The sequence below is a fragment of the Neopsephotus bourkii genome, unplaced genomic scaffold, assembly GCF_033783945.1.
Source record: "Neopsephotus bourkii isolate Nb327-2 ecotype Australia unplaced genomic scaffold, CSIRO-AGI_Nbou_v1 NB_1139, whole genome shotgun sequence".
Lineage (NCBI taxonomy): Eukaryota > Metazoa > Chordata > Aves > Psittaciformes > Psittacidae > Neopsephotus > Neopsephotus bourkii.
Genome location: NW_026901625.1, coordinates 643929 through 666388, shown reverse-complemented (window position 1 = coordinate 666388; position 22460 = coordinate 643929). Strand labels below are relative to the sequence as shown.

Sequence of the window (22460 nt, the reverse complement as noted above, 5' to 3'; positions counted from 1 at the left end):
AGCTCTCCGGAGCTGGGGATGGAGAAATACCTGACCCCCCGCTCCCTCCCTCCCTCCAGCCCCTCGGTGCTCAACCATTTCAAGCATGCAGCACACGGCGAGGCTCCGCAGAGCCATGGGGATGGCAGCAGGAGCCTGGGATCCACAAACGGGACCCCCCGTAGCCACACGGGGCTTGGAGGTGATGGGATGAGGGGCACCCACATCACTGCGCATCCCTGAGCATCCCTGCACATCCCTGCGTGCTGGGGTTCGCTGGCAGGGCCGGGAGAGGATGGTGCAGGTGATGCCATCCCAAGGCCAGTGCCGGGTATCCTGGTGTCTTCCCATGGAGAGGATGCCACGCTGCCAAAGGTGAGCTCAGCCATGCTCTGGGCTGTCCTTGGGTCCCTGTGGTGTGGGGCTGGGGTTTTGGGATGGGGACGTGTCCCTGTGCTCTGATGTGGGCACTGGAGCTGCCCTGTGCTGGGTGCAACCTCCTTGGGAAGGTCTTGGGTGCCAAAGCAGAGCCACAAAGCAGAGAGGGCCATACCCAAAGAGTGCTTAACTTCAGATCTACCCCTTGATGAGCAATGAAACTGGGGCTGTGCCCTTAGTGTACCCCTGGGGACCAAGGGGTTGGGTTGGTGCCAGAGCTGGGGGGCAGACCCATAGGTGGGGGTCCTGCATGCACACAGCACCCCACGGTATTTGCTGGAGGAGCTCCCCAGAGCACCCAAGGACACAACACCAAGGCCAAATGATGCTCGAGCCATGGGGCTGCCTATGGGTGCATCCTCCCGCGGCTGCTGCAGGGTGCAGGGGCTGGGACGGGAGCAGGGCTGTGTCAGAAAGCGGCTTTTTTCCCTTTCCCATTCACGTATGGGAGTTAAAAGAGGAAAAACCTCGGGAAACGGCAGTTCGGAGCTACCCGAGTGCTTCAGAAGCTCGGTTTGTCGGCCGAAGTCAGGTTCGCTGCTATTACGAACCGCAGCGCGCAAATTCCTTCCTCCTTCCAAACCCAGCTGCTCCATAGCTTTAGAAACACTGAGGTTCCCAAGGATTCTTGCTAGGGCAACAAGAAAGGGAGTTTCCTGCCCTCAGGAGCGGAGCTGACCTCATCAGCTCCTGGCAATCGGCAGCACTGCTGCGGAATGAGTGAGTCCTGGCAGGGGAAAGGATGGAGGCAGAGGCTGGTGCTTTCCCAGGGCACTTCGGGTGCCACCGGGTGCAGGGAGGTGGAGAGGCTGCTGCTAAGGGTAAGGTCTGTGGCCGGCTCTCGGGGGAGCTGCTGCAGATGTGCTCTCCCCATGGGCATCGCCTTGTCCTGGGATGCCTCTTCTGGGGGTATGGAGATGGGAGCACCCCACGGAACACATCACACGGAACACATCACCTTGTGTACGCCTGTGCTGCTCCATTGGCAGCACGGAACACATCACCTTGTGTACGTCTGTGCTGCTCCATTGGCAGCCAGGGGACTCTGGTTTGTAGCTCAGGGGTTTCCTGGGATGCTCAAAAGCAGCACAGAAGGTGTGATGGGGAATGCACGCACAGAGGTAAGGTGTACCTGTGGCCAGGACACTGCAGAGAGAGGCTAAACCATTTCCCTGCTTGCTCCTTGGCCATGCTGCCATCGATCCAGGGTATGGCACGTTGTCTTTTAAGCAGGGAGGGAGGACAATACAGATGGAAGGGCTGCTTTCCCTCCAGCCTCCTTTACCCCTTTCTTCCTTTTCTTTCCCCAAAGACCGCTGGCTTATCCTGGGTAAGCCCTCTGCTGTGGTCTATGGCTTTTTATTCCTATGTGATTGCTTTGCCTAACTCATGTAGGGCGAAAAGCCATGGGCTACACAGAGGAGGGACTGCACCTTCCAGGCACCTCCGCACCCGCCCGGACTCCTGATCCCTTTTTAATCACTCATATTTATTTGGTAACAAATAACGAGAGAAAGGGGGCATTGAAGCCTTGCAGAGCACAGGGACAGACAAAGGGGGACGGGGATGGGGGGGGCTCGGCCTTTCAGGCGCCGGCGTCCCCATTCAGAGCTGCTTTTCTTTGGCAGCGAGAGCTTTTCTCACACGGTCCAAAGCGTCCCCACCTGCAGCCCCATGGAACAAAAGCATCAGGCAGAGAGCAAGGGCATGGCCAAGGGCACCGAAACGCCTGCAGGTGATGGCAGGAGCCCTTCCTGCTGTTGGTGGTGTCCTGGGGGGCTGAGAGCAGCCCAGCACCTCCAGCCCCATCTCCCCCCCAATCGTGACCCTTCCAGGGGTGCTGCAGACCGGGCAGGATCCATCCCTGTGGTGACCATGAGGCCGTAGCCACCCCATGGACCAAGGATGTGTGGCTGGGAGCATTGGGAAGGACAGGTTACATACAGTGTGCACTTGTTAAACACAGTTCAATGTCTGTGAGCACAGCAGCCTGGAGAGCAGGGTGGACGGGGTGGGAAGAGACCCCATCACCACAAACCCCATCACCGCAGACACCATCACTGCAGACCACATCACTGCAGATCAAATCACTGCAGACCCCATCACCATAGACCCCATCACTGCAGACCCCATCACCACTGATTGCATCACTGCAGACCCCATCACCACAGACCCCATCACCACAGACCCCATCACTGCAGACCCCATCACCCAGCCCCTGCTGCCTCTGTCAGCACCCGAGCAGTGGTGGGGGTTCCAAACCACCTTTGCCAAGCAGGAAGGAGTGATTTCCCTTCTCTCTTTCCCTGTCCTCTCCCCTCCTGCACCTTGGGTCACCTGGTGTCAGGCTTCCACCTTTATTTCACCAGCCTGGAATGCACCTTTAACAGGAGCAGTGATTGAAAAGAGCCCGGAGCTGAGGCTCAGCTGTGATCCCATGACTCAGGGAGGTGTGGAAGGAAGAGAATGGTGAAATCCCCCGAGGTCCAACAATGAAAGCAGGAGAGCTGGCGAGGCTGGGGCCCAGCAAGCAGCGACACCAAGCAGCATCCGTCAAAGTGAAGGGGATGGAGCCGGCCTCCCCGGCCTCGTTTAATTATTCCTTAATGAGGATTTGCTCATTCAGAAAATTCACCCCTGACAATGGCTGCCCAGAGCCATTGACGCTGGTGGACACGCATGGCTTGGTCCTGCTGCTCCCATCCCCGCATGGGGATCCTGCTGTGAGGGTGCCATTAACCCCCAGGACAGGGAGAACAGGGCAGATTAACCAGAAATACCTGGGTTTGCCATTCATTCTGCAACCCCAAACACTTCCCTGGGGAGGCAATGAGCAAACCCCTCTCAGGTTGGTCCTGGTGGGTCAGTGGGTGCAATAAAACCCCAGGGCAGCCTCAAGCCCCCCAGCAAGGTTCCTGCAGACACTGGGGAAGAGCTACTGGGGATCCTGGTGCAGGGGTTCAGAACCCATCCCCGGTGGTGGCTGCCCATGGTGAAGAGAGCACGGAGGGATGCAAACACCCATCAGCATTTCTGAGGCTGTTGGGCAGATACCAACTGATGAGAGCAGGGCTATGGGCAGCCTGTCTGCGCTGTGCTGCCCAGATGCTCCATCACTGAGACTTGCTCTCACTGCCTTGTACACCATTGAGTCTTCTTTTAGCAAGGCAGGCATTAAGCAGGGAAGAGATGGAGGGACCACGACTGGGTTTCCATGGGGTTGTGGTTGGAGCAGCCAGGATGGGATGAACTGAACGGGTCCATTGGATGGGGTGGCTGTGCTCAGGAGCCAGGGGACCCAATCTCTTTCTTGCCATTCCTTGCTGAGCTCCAGCTCCCTCCAGCAATGCACAAAGGGCTTGATTTGTGGTGTTCAGTGTTTGACCCCAGGGCAGGCTGGAAGCCCTGTATGGGACAAGTGTTCTGATGGGAGCCGTGCAGAAGGCATTGGCAGGGACCCCTGGAAAAGGTCCATGGCCAAGAGGAGGTGCTGCCAGCACCAGGTGAGCTCTTGGCTTGTCTGGCATCCACCTCCCAGCAGCAGCTCCAGCACCTTTCAGTTAGCACAGCCTCTACCTGCGGCTGCAATCACTGCACAAAGCAGAACCCCTCGGCTGCTGTGCTTACACAGCATGGGGGCATTAACTAAAGCAGGAGATGAGGCTGGCGTTCCCAAAGCATCTTCAAGAACTTGGGCACACACCTATCATTAAAATGCAGTGATTGAAATCCCATCCCTGGTCCAGAGCAGTGAGCTTGAGGAAGAGCCACTGCAAAGGTGGCTCCTGGCCATCTCCACCTCCAAAGGCACCCGCAAAGGAAGGTGCTGGAGCAGATGGACCCCTCCAGCAGTCCCTGGTCCTTCCTCAAATCCCAGGAGCAAATGTGCAGAGTGGGACAAGCTGCTAATTACAGATAATAACTGCTCTGTATGAGTGAGGCATCCACCGTATCCCAGAGCTGCCAGTGGATGAGGCACGGGCTTGTCCTGTGCTGCCTTGCAGGAAGGGGGAATCACAGCCACATGCCCCAACACAGAGCCCCCATCCCGTATCCGCATCCTGGGCATCCCTCGTGGCAACAGGAGTGTGAGAACCAAGAGGCTTGTGCACAGCTCCCACACAGTGCTGGGGAGAGCAGGGCTCTCATCCCACTGGGATCACTGCCTGCTGGCTAACCCGCATGGGGATTGGGATGGGATTTGCCTCTGTGCGCTGGAAGAGGAGCAGGAGCAGCGCTGGGTCACCCAGCCCCATGGCTGCTGATCCCAGGAGATAAGTGCCAATTATTAATAGTTTAATTACAGCCAGATGATAATGAACTGAAAAGCTGGGGCCTTAATCAAAGCTGTGACAGCACCAAGCCCTAATGGGACACAGTGGGACTCCCAGCACCTCGCTAGCAGCACTGGGATACCCTATAGAGGGGATGATGCTCAGTGGGAACCTGGAGAGATCTGAAACCACCGGATGCCCACAGGGCACAGGAAACCACAGTGAACCCCACATCCCCAGAGGGCAGAGCCATCCGCGTGTGGGGCTGCGCTTTGCATGAGCAGCTTCCCCCGGCTTTGATCCATGCCATTATCCCTGTGTATTTACCCCCCCTTTGCACCAGAGGGTTCAGTTCCTGGAGCGCTGATCCCGCCCGGAACGCGGGTCACTGGAGCAGGTTTGCACGGGACAAATGTGGGACTGAATGGGAATGCTTTACCCAGCTCTGCTCCGGCCAGGGACTGCCGCCTGCGCCGGTCGGGCCATGGAGCACCTTCCCCTCCCTCCTGCTTGAAATGGGCTCTTTAGTGAGCGGGGAGGCCACCGGTGCTGAGTCAGCCCAGGGCTAATGAACACCCGGGCTGCCCATTGGAAACTTATTGCACCTATTAATTACAACCATTAACTGCAGCCAGTGAAATCTCTCTAATGAGGACCCCGGCGACACTGCCTTCCCCCGGCAAATGAATGGGGGGGGGGAGAACCCATGGGCTCAGCAGACTTTACGGGAGCCGTGTTTTAATTAGCGCTGCTGCTCTGCAAACACGCCAGGCAGCATCTTCGCCCTTCATTATCTCCCCTTAAAGGGATGCTGCTGCTTTGCAGGTTAGTTTTAGCCCGGCCCCGTCGTTGTCGGGTTTCTAATGCGGCGTTGCTCATTATAGAAAGTGCTTTGAAGGCGGTTTTCTCGTAGGGCTGGTTGTAAGCAGCGAGATGGCCAAGGTTTGTGGGAGGAAAAGGGGGGGAAATACAGGAAATAATGATTCGGAAAGCTTGGCTGAGCACCAGCGAAACTGGCATTAAACTGAAATACAGCTCCAGGGCTGCATGCACCCTCCTGCAGAACGGCTTGAACCTGCCCGAGGGGAGACTGAGCTGAGCTCTTAGGCAGAAGCTCTTCCCTGTGAGGGTGCTGAGGCGCTGGCACAGGGTGCCCAGAGAAGCTGTGGCTGCCCCATCCCTGGCAGTGCTCAAGGCCAGGTTGGACACAGGGGCTTGGAGCAAGCTGCTCCAGTGGAAGGGGTCCCTGCCCGTGGCAGGGGTTGGGGCTGGAGGAGCTTTAAGGTCGCTGCACCAAAGCCAGGTTGTGATTCAATGCTATATTATAGGAAGAAAGTCCCATGAGCTCTGGGCTTCTCCAAGGGTGTCTCCTAAGCGGATCTTGGAGAACCAGGCTGGTGATCCCCAGCCCTTCCTGAGCATCCTGGCTGCAGAGGTGGACGATGCTGACTCGCTACCACGAAAGGCAATCGAGATGAATTTGTGGGAACATTTCTACATTTCACTACAAATTATTTCATCCCATTTGGTTCCCTGCAAAACCATGGGAGCAATTTCCATTGCAAATGAGCTCATTTCCCAGGAAAACAAACCCCAGCGTGGCAAAAGGCAGCTTTGAAATGTGGGGTTTAAAATGCAAAACTTCGCATGGGTTTTCTTCCAACCAAGTAGCTAAAAGTGGACTCAATGCCCTTGCTCAGCAATGGAAACACTGGGGCAGGGGACGAAAAGCAGCCGAGCACCCCTTCCCCACTGACATCCACTGCCTGAATCCCTATCAGCATCCCTGCCTGCACCTCTGCCTACATCCTTGCCTGTATCACTGCCAGCATCCCTGCCTGCACCTCCCTGCTGGCACTGCCCTGTCTGAGCCTCCTGCCTGCCCAGGGAAGTGGGTTATTGCTGGCTGAAGGAATAGACTGTGTCCAGCTGGTTCAGAAAGGCATTTCTGAGGGCTGAGGGAGAAGTGCCATTGCTAAAGCGAGCGTGCTGATTCCAGACAGCTCCCAATTCATCACTGTGACAGTGACAAACACGGCCCGGGGTGATGCACTTCACTAAAGGGAATTCTCCAGCTTCACATCCTTATTGCTCCTCGTGTTTGCAGTGCAGTTTCAGCCAAATTGATCTCCCCTGCATAGGAAAGGTAGTACTGGGCTGTGGAGCAGGCCCAGCCCTTGCAAACCAGTGCTGCCCAAGCCAGGTCATTTCTATTGTGCACCAGTCCTTGCTCCTCCAGGCCCCTTTTTCCACCTTTCCAAGAAGGGGAGCGCCGGGCTCAGCTGGGCTGCCTCTGTTCTGCGGGGCTCATTCATCATTGTCTGCTGCCTGAATGGGAGGCAGAAAAGCCTCCGTGCTGCAAGCTCCTCTAAATATCAATAGCTCCTAATGGAAGCCAGGGTCCCAGCCCCACCGCCCGGGCTCTCATGGGGGGCTTTGTGCAAGGGGGGGTGGCTGGGATGGCCATAGGGGTATAGGGGGGGACTGGTCCCCATGGGGACCTGGGGGGTCTGGTGCAGACGTGTTTGCCTGGTTCATAGGAAGGGTGTCAAGCACTGTGTGAGAGCCCTGCATAGGCAAGGAAGGCATTTGCCCAACCCGGTTTTGGCAGTGCTGGGTCAGACCTGGTTGTGCCAGACCAGGGTGCCAGCTCCCACAGGTTTCAATGCTTCTCCCTCCCCATCATCCCAGCTCCCACAGGTTTCAATGCTTCTCCCTCCCCATCATCCCAGCTCCCACAGGTTTCAATGCTTCTCCCTTCCTGTCATCCCTTCCCCAGCTGAAGCTGTGCAAAGCCAAGAGGATGCAGGGTTCGCAGGTGAGTGGCTCCCATCCCAATGGGCTGCCCCACACCCAGCCATTCCCAGCCTGGTAACACAAAGCAGCAGCAGCACAAAGGGAAACCTGGGTGTGCTCAGGAGACATTCGGGATGGGAGGTGCATGAAAGGGCCTGTGGTCACTGTGGGTGAGCTCCAGAGGTAGCCTGGCTCAATGTGGGTGCTATAGACAGGTACCCAGATGGCGGGGGGGGGGCAGCAGCAGGAGTGATTTAAATGGGATGCTGCCATTGGCTTTGTGCTGCAGATGGGCCCCTTGGAAAGGGGGAAAGAGGAAAGGCAGGGATGTGGGATCACCCCCTTGATCATCACCACTGGTGGAGAGTGTGGAGAGATGGGGGTCCATAGACCCCACTTGCTTTGGCTTCTTTCCCCCATGGTTATTGTTCTGGTTGGCCCTGCTGGGGCTGTGGGCTGCAGGCAGCAGGCTCAGGGCTCCCAGCAGTGCCCACTCTCTGCTCGCTACTGCCCATGTCCATGAGCCTCGGGAGGTGGCAGTGCCTCATACACTGAGGTTGCCACTTGGTCCCCAGGCAGCATCACCCCCATTGCACAGAGGGGTAAATTGAGGCTACGAGATGTTCCCTGCTCATGGGGAGCAGATGCTGAGTCCAGGCGCTGCAGGGAGCTGTGGATGCTGTGATCCCTCTGCATGGCTGTGGGATGGCACGGTCCTGGTGCTAAGAATGTGACTCACTGGGCATCGAGCATCAGAATCAGAGCTGGTCACCAGCAAACTGTACAGAAGCTAAGAATGGAGCCGGGAGAGGATGGAGGGCTCACTCAGACACGATTTCTGCATGTTTGATATTTATTTCTATGTAAACCCAGCCTTTCACTTGCACCATCACACTGCAGCCATGGGGCCATGACGTGGGCTGTGCTTTGGGGCACCAGCACACACAAAGGGAGTGAACCCCGCTCTCAGCTTTGCCTCTTTGTGCCATAACCACTGGTGCCGGGGGCTCCCAGGGGCCTCCCCCCCAGCCCTCAAACATGCACCAGGCCCTGCAAGCTGTCCCCATGTCTGTTCACTGCTGAGGAGAGGGGTTTGACCTCCTTGTGTTCCGCTGGGTGGGGAATTGGGAGTGTGCGGCGGTGGGGCTGGATAATGGGATGTGCGCCCATGCAGGGTGATGCTCTGGTGATGGGGGGGTCTGTCCCACACCCTCCATCTTCCCTGTGCATGGAATCACAGAACCAAGCAGGCTGGAACAGACCCTGAAGATCAAGTCAAACCATTACCATCACCCACAGCTGCCCTGACTCCTCTCCCTGTCCCCATCCAGGTCTCCCAGGGGTGCTCCCAAGCCTCTCCTCCTGCTCCAGGTGATGCCCCAGTTCACCTTCGCTTGCTTCTGTGGGCTCCATGGCTTCTGCAAGATGAAGAGGAAGAAAGAAGAGTCCAGCGCGGAGCAGGAGACGGCAGTGTGAGGAGCAGGCTCCTGTGTGCATCCCACTGAGCTGCACCTTGGGACCCATCCCCTTCCCCTTGGTACGCTGGGGGGGGGGCGTTTGCTGCCTCCTTTCTTCTCCCCTCTCCAAGGAGCAGTTCCCCTCCGAGCATCACCCTCTGCCTGCACTGCATGGAGGGGTCACAGGGGCTGGGGACGGTGCTGGGCAGGGGAAGGGGAGCCTGGGGCTGAGCAATGGCTCTGCGGGTATGGATCTGCTCCAATGCATTTATCCTGTGGCTTCTCTCTTCTCTCCCCTCCCTCTTCCCAGATTCTTGTGTGGCCAAAAGCATGGGAATGACCTTGCCAAGAGGCAGAAGCGGACGCTGTGGACGTTATCCTTGTGCTGCGCCCTCGGCACCTGAGCAGGCAGTGATGGAGGGACCCTGCATCCCAGCGGGGTAGAGACTCCCTCCTGAGGAACCGAGCCTGCCCTTGCTCCAGCAGGTCCCAACACACAGACATGGAAGGGTTTCCAGAGCCGGGGCCAGACCTTGTCCTTCCTGGGGTCCTGTTGCTGCAGAGCCTGGCCCTGGCTGCTGAGGAGTGGCTGAACGTCAGAACCAAGCTGGTTTGGGGTTGGTTTGTGCTTTGAAGCAAGTGCCTGGGACTGCAGGAAGCCGCTCTCCGTGTCCTGCCCTGCTCAGGTTTTCCCTGTGTCCCAGATATTCCCATCATGTAAACCTGAGACAGGCACCACCCACCCACCCCCGTTCCATGTGCACGGAACGCATCCCATGCGCACGTTCAAGCACTGGAGCTGCAGTCATTTTCCCACCTCCCGGATGGATGTAGCTCTCCAACAGCAATATGTTTTCCACCCTGGCTCCGAGCAAAATGCTTTGCTCCTGGGTTGACCTCTATTGTGTTCATAAACGGCTTGCGGTGCTTTCTGATTCCCCCATCATAATGACTTGACCTCTGGATTGACGGCTGAGGCTCCTTTCATCTCCACATTGTTTTCCACCAGCCTCCAGCCTTTTCAGTAGCAAACCTGCCTGGAGCCCAGCCCCATTCTGCTCACTTCCATGGATCTGCAGTGGGCAAACGGGGCTTTTCCTCTCTTTCCAGTGGCACCATTTGAACAGGGCAGTGTCTGCTCCCGAAGACTGGGAGGTGGCAGCTCTTGTCACAGTGCAAACACTGTCTTCTCTCTCCCCACATTCACATCCCCCTGGCTTTAAGGTCCCTTCAACCCAAAAGCCAGTCTGTGGCTCTATGATCCTATGGAATAACCCAGGCTCTCCTGATGCAAGCACTGCAGCAGGATGGGCAGCTTCCACCGAACACCCTGCAAGCATCAGCTTGGGTTTGAGTGCTGTGTCTGCACAGGCAGGGCTATTTCTGCATCCCAGGTGGTACCCGAGAGAAGAGAACAAGACAAAGCCTCCTTCCTCCCTCCCACGGGCAGGATGCTCCTCCAGCTGCTCCATGTTCCCGTGCTGACCCTCTGCATGGAGGAGTATCCCAGGCAGCCTGATGATGCCTTCAGTCCGTGGCTGGGCTCGATCCTCCCTGTGCATCTGCTCTCCCACAGCTCAGAACACAACCGCTGCCCCAGCACACCAGGTTTGTCAGGCGGCTGGTACTCAGAGGACAAAGAACAGGCAGCTTCAGGCAGCTCCAGGTGGGCACGGGCATCTCAATGGTGTTTAGGAAAGATGCTGACCTGGTTCTGTTCCCGGTTTTGCACATCAGCACAGCCTGAGGGAGCCAGGGTTTGCAGCCCCGGGGCTGTCCTTGGCGAGGACCTTGGGATTTATCTTTAGGCCAAAGAGGAAGGTGGTGAAACACAAACTGCAGTGCTCTAATGTAGTGTTAGCTTTGCACTGTAACACCAATGGGGAGCACACGAGCCTAGGGGTGAATGAATCACTGCTCTGGAGTTATTGCAAGTGTAAAGATCCGGGTCAGGTTGGAGTTTGTTTTATGGCAGTAGAAGCCCAGGGAGAATGAGATGTCTACAGAGGTATCAGCTCTGCAGAACGAGCCTGGACTGGACCCCAGCGCTCAGATTGCTCCTCAGTGTGGCTCAGCCCCATCCCTATGCAAAAGCGCATCAACCACAAGCACAAGCAGGCGAGGACAGGCTGAGGGAGCCCTGAGCCAACAGAGCCCTGCTTCAACTCAAAGTGTTTGCTCTGGGGCTTTGCTCCATCCACTAAATCTGCCTAATTCCCCCCATAATGAGCCCCCATTGAGCCCTGCTGAAGCGTGCAGCACCAAGCAGAGGGGAAGCACAGAACCATCCCTGCAGCATCTCCCTCGTGCTGCCGAACGAGGAGCAAAGCATTAAACCTCTCTTTATTGTCCTTTTCCTTTCATCCCTCTGTCTGGATTTCATCACGGAGGGACCTACCCAGACGTGTTCCTCAGGAGTCTCCCAGCCCCAGTAGCCATAGAAACCGGCTATTTTTAGCCTGTTTTCACGATGCCAGTAAATGACTTTCCTCTGCTTTGGACAGAGAGAAGACCCCGTCAGGCTCCTGTGGTAAGTGAGCATCTCCAGCAGGGCGGGCGTCCTCTCCCATGCACAGACACTGAATGTGGCAGCTGTAAATAAGCACCTCTCTCTACGCACAGGGCGTTGCTTCCTCCAGTATTTCCCATGCCAGAGCAGGTATCCATAAGGATTTTTAGAGCATGGATCTTACAGACGTTCGGAGATCAGGGTTTTTTAGGTACATGACGAGCTTCCTCCTTTCCTGCTTCAAGAGAACCCCTAATCCAATTACCCATGGTTGGCAATGGGATCAATGAGGGTAAGAGCAATACTAGGGCCATAACTCAGCCCCACAGCAATGCCTTTACTCTGGGGTAGCTGCAAAACTCGCAGCCAAAGATGGAAAGGCTCATTTATCCGGGGAATCATTCGGTACACACTAATAAGCAACCCGGGTAATGCAGCAGGATGGGAGCTGGGGCAGAGCAGCATTGCCCCGGAGTGCTCCCTCAAACCATCGTCTCCCGGGATGTTCCCCTTCCCAAAGCCCATTCCTGCTGCCCTCCTCGGGGGTATCAATGCTGGGGATGCAGGAGCATCCCTGTATCCTCTGGGACCAGCAATCCAGCAGAGGTGATGGAGACCGTGTCCTTTTGATGCCTGCCGGGTACCCTGGAGCTGTAAACACTGATCCGATGGCTTCTGCCGGCACGGGTCTCGTTTACAAGTTTGTCCTATAAATTATAGATGCAAATCACGGCTGCGGTTTGCACCCAGAGACTCGCCTATTGATCTGTCTGCTGCTGGTCGCTGTTGGGACCACCGCGGCCCTGCGCATGGAAGCAGCGGGCTGCAGAGGGTCACTTGTGCATCTGTGCATCTGCGCTCGGGCCAAGCACGTTCCCTGTCCCAGCACGCAGGGGAGCAGCTATGGAGCTGTTGCAATAAACCGGCTCGATGATGCCCCTCAGAGACATGGGTTTGGTTTCTTGTGTGCTGCTTGTGGTCCTGAGCCGGGTGGGAGCAGGAGGGGAGGGAGGGGGGATTGGGGATGCTGTGGCAGGAGACGGGCAGGTCCCATCGCTTCCCAAGCCTGTGCCTTCCCACCGAGCCCTGCTGCAGGGTCACCCCAGAGCGGGTGCCGAACACAACCCAGTGATGGGTACGGGAGCGGTGTCAGGTCCCAAGCCCCGAGGTGGCCGCGGGTACAAACAAAGGTGGCACCCACAGAGGCAGCCGAAACTGTGCGCGCTTCACCAGAGCCGCACTGGAACGGGCAGCACAAAGCACCTGAACCCCTTCACCGGCCCCTGGCTGCCGGGTGCGGCCAGCGCTGCTGCTGAGCACTGCGGCCCGCCCCGGCTCAGCGCATGGAACGCGGCTGCCGCTGTCGGGGCCTGGCCCTTTAAATCCGGACAGCCCACAGCGGGGGGGAGCGGGTGAGCCCCTCCCAGCGCTGTGGTACAGCCCATGGGGCGTGGCTAGACCATGGGGGCGTGGCTGACCCAGGCGCGGCTTCAAAGCGGGCCGGGGGTGGGGGGAGCCGCGGTTCTCTCCGCCGGACCGGAACCGAGTACCGAGACCGGGCACTGCCGTCCGTGCGCGCATGCGCGGAACGCTACGCCGGCTCTTGTGGGCACACGGAAGCTGCGGCTGCCGAGACCTCGTGGCGCAACGGTAGCGCGTCTGACTCCAGATCAGAAGGCTGCGTGTTCGAATCACGTCGGGGTCACTGCTCCCTTCGGGGTTCACTTTTTCGCGGCGCGCGGGCACAAAGAGCCGGGGCTGGCCTCGAGGGTACCGCGGGGAGCGGCAGGGATGGGGTGAGAAGAGGATGGGCTCTCCTCGGCTGTTAATTCTTGCTGTGGGTGGCATGCGATGCTCAGTGGCCCCGGGGTGCTGCAGTCAAACGAAGGGGCTTGTGGACCCGTACCCAGAGCTCATGGACCTGGGGCACGATTGTGCTTCACCCCACATAAAGGAAGCAGCTTCTCACCTAATGAAAGCTGTCCCTGCCCGTGGCAGGGGTTGGAACGGGATCAGCTTTAAGGTCCCTTCCAGCACAAACGGTTCCATGATTCTGGAGGGTTTGGAAGTGCCAAATTGCAGGATTTGGGTTTCCCCTGTGCCTCTCCGCACCAGCAGCACTCAGTGCACTGATCATAGGCAGCTGTGACCTCAAAGGGCTTGGGAACTGAGTGGTGTTTGGTCCTGGGGATGCTGGGGAACCGTGTGGTGGGAGCGATGGCATCAGCCAGGATCTCAGTGATGTAAGTAATGCTTTAGGAATGCTTTTGTCTTCACTTGTGCAGCCTTAGAGGGAACTTTGGCAACAGGACTGGAGAGGATGAACCTCGTGGAACCACCAGGAGCTGGAGCTTGTGCTGACGCTCGTCTCCTGTGGTGCTGTGGGAAGTTAGTGGTGCCTTTCTTCTTGCTAAGCTATTACTTGGAATGAAACACAGCACACGGTGCTCCACACAGAGCCCTTCTCCTGCCTTTACAGCAGCAGAAGCAGCAATAGCTTTGAGTCGGGAGTGCACCTGAAGCTATTTTGGAAGGAAGGATGAGGCCAAATCTAACCTGCAGGATGGAGAAAGCTGTGCTCATTAACTCCTTTTAACTGCTTTAACCTGTTCAGCAGCTGATGGGCTCCTGCTGTCCTGGTCTCTTTCCATTAAATGCCTTTTGTCTTAACTAGCTTCTCTTTTGAGCCTCACTGCTTCACAACAGCACATAGGAATGATGCCTTGAGCTTCTGCCACAAAGATTACCTTTGTGTTAGAAAACAGGCTAAAAGAAAGAGGAATTGAATCCCTGCCCTGCTTTCACTGCTCCAACTCTCATTAAGGCTGGCAAAAAACAACCTCCTATCTGGAAGCACAGATCCCGAGCACTGAGCTCCCTGGCATGGGCAGTACCAAAGCCAGTTGTAAGGTGACAGCAGGATGCATCCAAACCTCCCTCTGGAAGCCTGAATAAATGCTTCCCATGTGTTTGCTATGTGGTGTGTAATTGGGTTGGTGTCTAACTGTGCTGTGGGGAGGGATGGGGTGGCCTAATGGAAGTGACTGGAACCCTTGAAAGGGTAACACCTAGAACCTGAGCATCTTCTCTAATCTCAGTCTGTTACTATTAAATAGTTGAATCATTATTATTATTATCATCATTATCATTATTATGATTTAAAAGAAGCCTCCAAGGTGCTGTTCTCTTCCCTGGCAGGCTCTGGCAAAGCCCCGTTAGTCACTTCTGTCTGATGATGCATTAACTTGGGCTTGTCCCAGCAATGCTTGCCGCTGTCTTTCTCATTCTGCTCCCATAAAAGGTGAGAATCGGGTTTTTTCTTGGATAATCTTGGATATTTCATTTTTCTCTTTCAGCTCCTGGGACGCTTCCAACTTGCACTCTTCCAGAAGGGTTTTTCTACATCAAAGTGAAATTCCTTTCCAGTTGACTTCACCACTGGAGGTTACATCAGAGTAGCTGCTAACACCCAGCGGTGGGTAAGGTTTAACTGTTGTGTTAGAGAACAACACGTGGGGAACTCAGAGGTTCTCTTATGTGATCTTTATGTTCCTCGACTCTCTGTGAACACGGACTCCTCTTTCCAAACCCCCTTTCACCTGAGTGCTTGCTGTAGATGTTTGTCTATAGCTATAGATGTCTATAGCAGTGAGGGGTTTTATGGCCTGTGAGACAGGTACCTGTCACTTGCCACACAGCAATGGAAACAAAGACTATGGGAGTGTCGCTGAGGTCACCTCATTTTATCCTTCCCCAATTGCTTCACTTAATAGTGCAGAGAAAGGGAAGAGCAACCAACCAGGGAGACATTAAAGAGCAGATCTGAAGGCTCCGTCCTGTTGAGGGGAGGCAGAAGAGGAGCAGCTCGAGGCAGTTTTGCCCTTCAGAACAAGCAGCCTCTGATCTCGGGTGTTGATTTCCCCCCCTCATGGAGCTGGCAAATGTGATAATCAAAATCAGGTCACCAGAGACCGAGGCATGGAGGAGCAGCTGTTGCATGCAGCAGTGCACAGGGTTTCTGTGCTAGCAATGATCCATTGGGGCTGTGTCATATGTATGGAAATGTGGTGCAGGAGCATCGCTGGAACCCACCCATTGTGTTCCCAGGGCCCTGACAATGCTGCTCATTGATTTGTGGACTTGACATAGCTTTTCCCTTCGTGGTATGGCAAATACACACGGGCAATCTGCCTTTTCAGGCAGGCAGCATCACTTGACTGTGCTCCGTCTGTATGTGTGTGCTGCTTTCAGACTGACAGAGCAATACCTTCAGCACAGAAAGCACTGACTAAATGAAGGCTACAGCAGGGAGTTGTGTGGAAAGCAAACAAAACCCTGTTGCAGATGCACTGTGGCTGAACAGATAAAGGCAGAACAGAGAGGATGAAGTGGGGGGACCATTGTAGGGGTCACCTAACCTGGAAAATCAGAGCTGAAAGGGGTTTGTACTCGAGTAGAATGTTGGGGTTTAATCTCCAAAGGCCTTTTGGGGAGTTCCTTCCACTCAAAGCTGCTCTGCCCCCACCTTTTCTTTCTTGTGATGTCCTTTGAAGTTCCCTTCAAAGATGAAGCCAAACTTCCCGTTTCTGCTGGAGCCTGTAATGAGGATCCAGCTTTGTTTCAGCGATGACTTGAATGGGATGAGTTTTGTTGCTGCTTTAAAAGGGAGAAGTTTCAGGCTCCTGCAGGGTTCAGACACGTTGTGAACCCCCCTGAGCCACCAGCTGTGCATGGGGCTAATCTGACTGTGCAGCAGCCGGCATCACAAAGGCAGAGCTGGTTCAAACACAGCTGCTTTGTGCAGGGATTGGGAATGAGTTAAAGGGAAAGGTGCTTTGCTGCCTGGGCTGGATCCATCGCTGTTTGTGGGGGTTTGGTGGGTGATCCCCAGCACATGAGTGGGGTCCTCAGGCTCCAGCGTGGCTGCTCACCGCTGGCTTTGTTTGCAGCCCCTCTGTGATGCTGCAGCCGTGCTCTGTGGATGCAAACCAGCACCCTGCCAAAGCACCTCTGTGGTCACCGAGTGACCGGAGGCTGCACAAGAGGAGCTCCATCACTGATGCACTGCAGCTGTATCAGGAATCCCATCACAGCCTGGTGTGGGAGGTTCAGGTGAATTCACTGTGTTTTAAGGAACGTTTTTCCCTTTCTCCTCACTCAGAGCTCCAGGAGTAACCTTTGGAACAACAGACTTCAAAGTGACAGCAGCCTGCGCCTCTGGCCATAGTGAAGTAAGGGATCTGCTAACACATGAATATTTGATGTCTCTACAGCTAACTGAGGGAAATTGCGAGTTGATATCAACTGACGTGCTTTGTATGAGCTCCTGACAAATGCAGCAATTACCTCTAATCAGTTAATTACAGCATCCTTCTGTGACCTGCCTCCAGTTGCTTGAGCTCTCTTTTGGAAGGGGAGTGAGAAGCTGTGCCTCTCAGAGCTCTTCTCTGGCTGCTTCACTGAGGAGCTGCTATCAGAGAACACATTGCCCTTTAATGCCACAGGGAAGGTCATTGGGGTGTCCTCAGTCCATCAGGCTCCTCTCTTTCGTTGCCTTCACACCTTCAAATGACTGAGCATGGAATGAAGCTTCTGTTGCCTGATTCAGGTTAATCAAGATAATAAGGAGGAAATAGAGGGAAGTATGTGTACTTGTTCCACATTCATTTTGTTATGTCTTTGCAGCTGGCAATCCCATGTGAAGTGAACTTCAGTGGGGCTTCCAGCACTGTTTGCTGTCTGCATTCTGCCTTTCTAGCAATGACTATTAAAGGAAGCCAGGTTAATTTGTGGCAACAGAACTAAACCGCTTCCTTGTACTCCATCTCTTAAGCTGATGTGGTAGCTTTCAATATCTTCATAAGGATAACTGTGAGATAGGAGCTAACAAATGAAAATTGGTGCCACTTCATGATGGGCCACCTCTCATTAGGGTTTTAAATAGAAAAGAATTAGATAAAGGATTGATAAAGAATAGGGTACACATCAGATGACTAATGAGTGGTAAAGTAAAAGCTGTCTTGAGGATTGCTTTAGTCCTCACTTCCTGAATGTAAATCGTATGAGGCTGTCGGTTCCATGCCTTTAAATCAGCTTTGCTTTGTCCCTGTGTGTGTGGTCTCATCACAGGCGAAGCATCTTGGTGTTAAATCAGTGTGAGTAAGGAGGACGTGGGCTGTGTCCTGTGGCATTGAGGCCTTTGGGTTCATTACCTGCCCGCAGCCTGCACTAACGGCTCTGTCCTAACATGAACAGGTAGCACAGACATTGCCAGGGGATGAGTTGCTGAGGGACCCGATGCAGGCACCAGCTGGCAGCAGAGCCCGCAGCACTCCCAAGGCTTTCCGCAGGGTAAAGTAAAGGTACCAGGCATTAACTTACTGTAGGCACCTCCCTGCACTCCTCTGGGGACAGAACACCTCCAAGGCACAACCCTCAGACTGCTGCCCCATCCAAACGAGGCCACGAGTTATGGCATCTCATTTGACTTGCTAATACAGCAGTACAGAAGCACTGACCTTGGTCTCTTAAGATTAAGCTTAGAGATCTTCCATCTTATCTGTATTTATCTAACATGCACTTTGCTGTGCTCCTGAGCAAAGGAGCTTGCTCATTCCAGAGGAATTCTGGCAGGGTTCCCTCAAGGCATTCCACTTCCTTCTCAGCATGGCTCTAACCTGGAGGTGGTGACCGTAAGGGCGGTGGTGACCGTAAGGGAGGTGGTGACCATAAAGGAGGTGGTGACCGTAAGGGAGGTGGTGACCATAAAGGAGGTGGTGCTCTCTTTTGAAGAGAATGATCTGGGAGAACTTTTTGATGTAGCTGTGGGATAAATTCCACTTAACATTTAAAATACAGCCAGGGATCATCTCGTAACAGGCAGTTCCGAGTGGATCTTTTAGCCCAAGCACTTACCTGTGTGATGCGCAATGTAAGCTGTTGAAAAGTCTAGTATTTAGTTTCCAGCCCTGGAAATGGGCCTTGTTGCATGATGCTAAATCTCTGCAGGGAATGGTCATCAGCCTCTTTGGCCCAAGATTCCTGCCTCTTGGTGGCACCCAGCACAAAGGGACTCCAGTGTTGAGCGAGGCCTTGAAGCGCTGTACCAGGGATGTTGATTATAGCACTGTTTTCCTCACATGCAGATGAGTTTGAGCTGCTGTGATTAGATGATGTGTCCAGAGGCAAACTACTGTTTATTGTGCATTACTCACTGACGGATGCACTAAATGAGTTTAAAGGGGATTTCTTTTTCCAGCAGGATGAGAAAATGATGGACAAGAGCACAATGATCTACTGAATAGCAGTTGGTGTTCCAGAGGCATCCATGTTGGCAGAGTAGACTGCAGGTAACCAGCCTTTATTTTAACCTGGTCTCTTGGTGATTTCAAGTACTTCCCAAAGGAGATGGGGGCTCGGGGTTTTCCTGATACCTGCAGAAGAGCAATGGCTTTGGGTACCAGCAGAGAACACGCTTGTTCTGGCTGCTCTTCTGCACTGCCTCTCCTCTTGGTGCCTGAGCTGCCTCACTTCTCTTTGCCTCCAGCTCCTCTTACCCTGCTTGGGGAAGCTCCCTTGCGGGTGTGGGTAGGATGAATGACAAACTGACATCCATCAGCACCCACCTCCTCCCGCTGAGCACCGACCCCGGTGCCTCAGGTGCAGGCGGGCCCCCAGCACCATCCCCAGGTCCCTGTGAGGAGCTGCCTCCTGTGCCTCTGCTTGTATGCACTGCAGCCTTCTCCAGAGTCCTGTCAGCAGGGATCTGTGCTTGGCAGGAACAGCTGTGGGAGAGTAATGGCATCAACATGGGTGCTAAATAGGGACCAGGAGAAGTGCTGGAGCAGTGAGGTCAGTTAGGATCAACTTCCCTGCAGCACATCCCTCTATTCCCAGAGACACCCCAGGATGCGCAGCAGCTGGGGCTGGAGAGTGGAAGCTACAGAAGACATGGGTGAGACATCCTCTTCCTTCTGCGTCTGCCTTGCTCTTCCTAGGGATGGTTTTGCTGGATCATTTGGCTCTTCTGACCTTTAGCTCCATCCAACCATGCTTAAGATCCTGCAGGTGCAGAAGCAATTTTGCAGCCAAGCTATAAGGATTGAAGGGAATGTAGAAAGGAGAAGGTGGCCAGAGGTGCCTGCCAGGCTGTCACGGTCCAGCCAAGCTGGAAATGAATTGCTGTGGATGGACACATGGAGGGGGTTTGATGGCTTGTCACAAAGGACTGGAAGCCAAGAACACTCCTTAATCCAGGGGGAACTGAGCAAAAGGCCGTTGTGAACAGATTAATGTTTGCCCATGAACTTAGCTTTGGGGATCAGCAAAACAAAGGTGAAAATGCTGAGGAACGGACCCGTTTCATTGTGGCAGCCTTTGAAACAAAGCATCTGGCTTGTGACATGGGTCACTTTCAGAGTGGTCTTTGTAAAGCACGGGATGCTCCAGCACTCACCCCTGAGACAAGCGAAGAACCCCAGTGTTGTCTGCGGTTCAAGGGAAAGGTTTTGGACAGACCGAGGGTTAATTGACCACAATCTCATCGTTGCTTACTTACAAACCCCACAAAGCTGCACTGAGGTGTTTTTCCCAATGCCCCTTTCAAACCCTTTCTCCACGCAGGCTGCCCTTGGCTCTTATCCCTGCCTGCCCTGGGAATGATCAACCCTCGCCTCCTTTGAAGACCAGAGAGCAAAACGGCGCCGTTCCAGGTCCCTGCTCCTGCATCGGCTCCTCCTCAGGGCTGGACACAGTCTATGGAGAACCCAAAGCACCCTGGGTCCTGCACTGGAATGTGTTGACTCCTGTTGGACCGGTCGGGAAGGAGGATGCGATCTTCCACCGTAAGAGACCCTCTCTTTGTGAACACTGAAGGGATGCAGCCTGGGATGCCCGCAGACCTCTGCCTTGTCCCCATGTTGTGGTAACCCTGCTGTATCGTGCATGAACCCCCCAAACAGCTCTTTGTGTGTAACCATGCTGCTCTAGAAGCCTGCAAAGCCACATGCATCCATCCCCTCCCTGTCACACAGCCTAAAGCTCTTCCATGCCGCTGCTGCCGTTCTGCTCGCTGTAGCTGATGGGAGCGTTACTGTGTGTGAAGGGGGCTTGGCTTTTGGTTGGGTTTTCATATTCCCCAGCAGCTGTCTCTTCAAAGTGCCCCTGTGTCCCGAGCTGACGTCTCTCTGTGCCCATCAAGTGGGCAGACACAGCTGGTGCACTTCTCCCCCTGGGTTAAACGCTGCCCGAGAGCTCCTGAAGCTCTTGGCTCCTGTCTCCGCACATTACGGTCTCTGTCTGGGCTGTAACCAGCTCCGGGCCCTGCAGGAGGGAGAATTAATGAATTAACTGCTTAATGAACTGTCAGATTGCCGAGTCTCTGCGAGGGATGACAGGGGAGAGGCCCAGGGGCTGGCTCTGCTTCCCCTGCGCTGCTCTCTTCCATCACCAGCAGTGCCAGGGATGCTGTGTGCTCGACCCTCTCTTGGAACGGAGATGCATGGGCAGGTCTTGGTCCTCTTGTAGGGTTTCCCCCCCTTTATCTACATGATCCTGAGCTCTTCTAAAGGAAAAGCCTTTTACTTAAAAGCTTGACTGTGCTTTTTAATCCTTTCTCCCTATTTTCTTAGCTTGGGGCCTGCTCACTGCAATTCAACATGCCTTCCCCATGCACTTGGCTGAGTGCTCATTGGATTCGGTTGGCTCAACCTGAACGGGTGCAGGTAAGAAGGAGGGAAATGAAATCCCAGAATCACACAGAACAGTTGGGACTGGAAGGGATGTCTGGAGCGCATCCAGTCCAACCCCCTGCTAAAGCAGGTTCAATGTCTCCAGAGCATCCCCCATCCCTGGGCAGCCTGTTCCAGTGTTTTGCCACCCTTAAAGAAGCTCTTCCCCATACTCGGATGGAACTTGCTGTGTTTCAGTCTGTGCTTGTTGCCCCTTACCCTGCTGCTGGAAGATGTTTATTCCCCACGTTTGGCTTGTGGCATTTGCAGGAATTCCTGCACCTCTCCTGCTGTTCCCATGGAAACAGATGTGGAACTGCAGGAAGCTGCTACAGGTTTCCAGCACTAACGTTATTCTTTAAGTGCCACCTTTATAATTTCCAAGCAGCCTGGAAAAGTTCTTCCTTTTGAGCACAAATCTGGGTGTCCCTCAGGCTTCCTTCTCTTCCAAGGTATTCCGGTCCTGTGCCATTCCCACTGCTCAAACACCATCTGCTGAGCAAAGCCAACGCTGCCTTTGTTTGGTCTCTATAGGGCACTGCACAAGCTCCCTCCTTCCCAGTTACTTTGCAGCCTGACCCATGCACTGCTCAGGCAGTGGCTGGGGCTCCATGGCCGAGCTGCTGTCCCAGTCTCACTGCTGTTGTCCCAGTTAAACTCGCCCTTTTCACCTTCATCTTCCATTTCTGCTGTCTCCTGCAGGTGTTGACGTGGTGCAGACTGCTCCTCGTGGGAAGGTGACGCTGCCTGTGCTGAGCTAGGAAGGGATGCAGGGGGGTTTGGAGGTACCTTGGTTGGTTTTCAATGGGTGAATTAGACACTTATGAAAATGGAAGAGTATTTAATAAGTTATCAGCATCGATGTGCAGGACTGTGAGGATGAGGGGTATCGAGGCTTCTGCTTCCTTTTTACCCATAAAGGTCACCCAAGTACCAGGCAGCGTTGAGCTGCTCCAGTGTGAGGTGTCCCTGCCCATGGCAGGGCCTTGGAACTGCATGAGCTGTGAGGTCCTTTCCAACCCAAACCATTCTATGGTGCCCATCACGGGAGCTCCATGGTTTGATGTGGGGATGGACAGGAGCTGCCAACCCTGTCCTGCAGCCGCCCCTTTCCTTCCCCAGGAACCAGCGTTCTGAGACGACCTCCTGTGATTTACCCTGGTTGTAAGCAGGGAGCTCATGGAAGCCTTTATTCAGAGCTGCGACGGCTCTGGTAAATAACAACAGCTTCCCAATGGCAAGTGTCAGATAATGCCCCGGTGCTCACAGCCCCCTGTTA

At 54.7% G+C, this 22460-nt stretch overlaps 1 protein-coding gene, 1 long non-coding RNA gene and 1 other non-coding gene across 3 annotated transcripts; all 3 read left to right on the top strand.

The window, feature by feature from the left end:
• The first annotated feature begins 200 nt into the window (after window positions 1-200).
• Window positions 201-9018, top strand: BLACAT1 (BLACAT1 overlapping LEMD1 locus). The gene is made up of 2 exons (XM_061362828.1): window positions 201-354; window positions 8819-9018. The coding sequence occupies exons 1-2, from the start codon at window positions 275-277 to the stop codon at window positions 8961-8963; spliced, it is 225 nt and encodes a 74-aa protein (XP_061218812.1). The 5' UTR covers window positions 201-274; the 3' UTR covers window positions 8964-9018.
• A 4068-nt stretch (window positions 9019-13086) lies between these two features.
• Window positions 13087-13158, top strand: TRNAW-CCA (transfer RNA tryptophan (anticodon CCA)). The gene has a single exon. It is a non-coding gene; the product is annotated as a tRNA-Trp (tRNA).
• Window positions 13159-16575: 3417 nt separating this feature from the next.
• On the top strand, window positions 16576-21990 carry LOC133217561 (uncharacterized). The gene is made up of 3 exons (XR_009726892.1): window positions 16576-16684; window positions 21083-21175; window positions 21884-21990. It is a non-coding gene; the product is annotated as an uncharacterized LOC133217561 (long non-coding RNA).
• The last annotated feature ends 470 nt before the right edge of the window (window positions 21991-22460 follow it).

Bases quoted from the DNA above. Each gene is read 5' to 3' on its own strand.
- BLACAT1 (XM_061362828.1), top strand. From the start codon at position 275: ATGGTGCAGGTGATGCCATCCCAAGGCCAGTGCCGGGTATCCTGGTGT. The intron at 355-8,818 runs GTGAGCTCAGCC...GTCCCCATCCAG, and splicing joins AGGATGCCACGCTGCCAAAG to GTCTCCCAGGGGTGCTCCCA.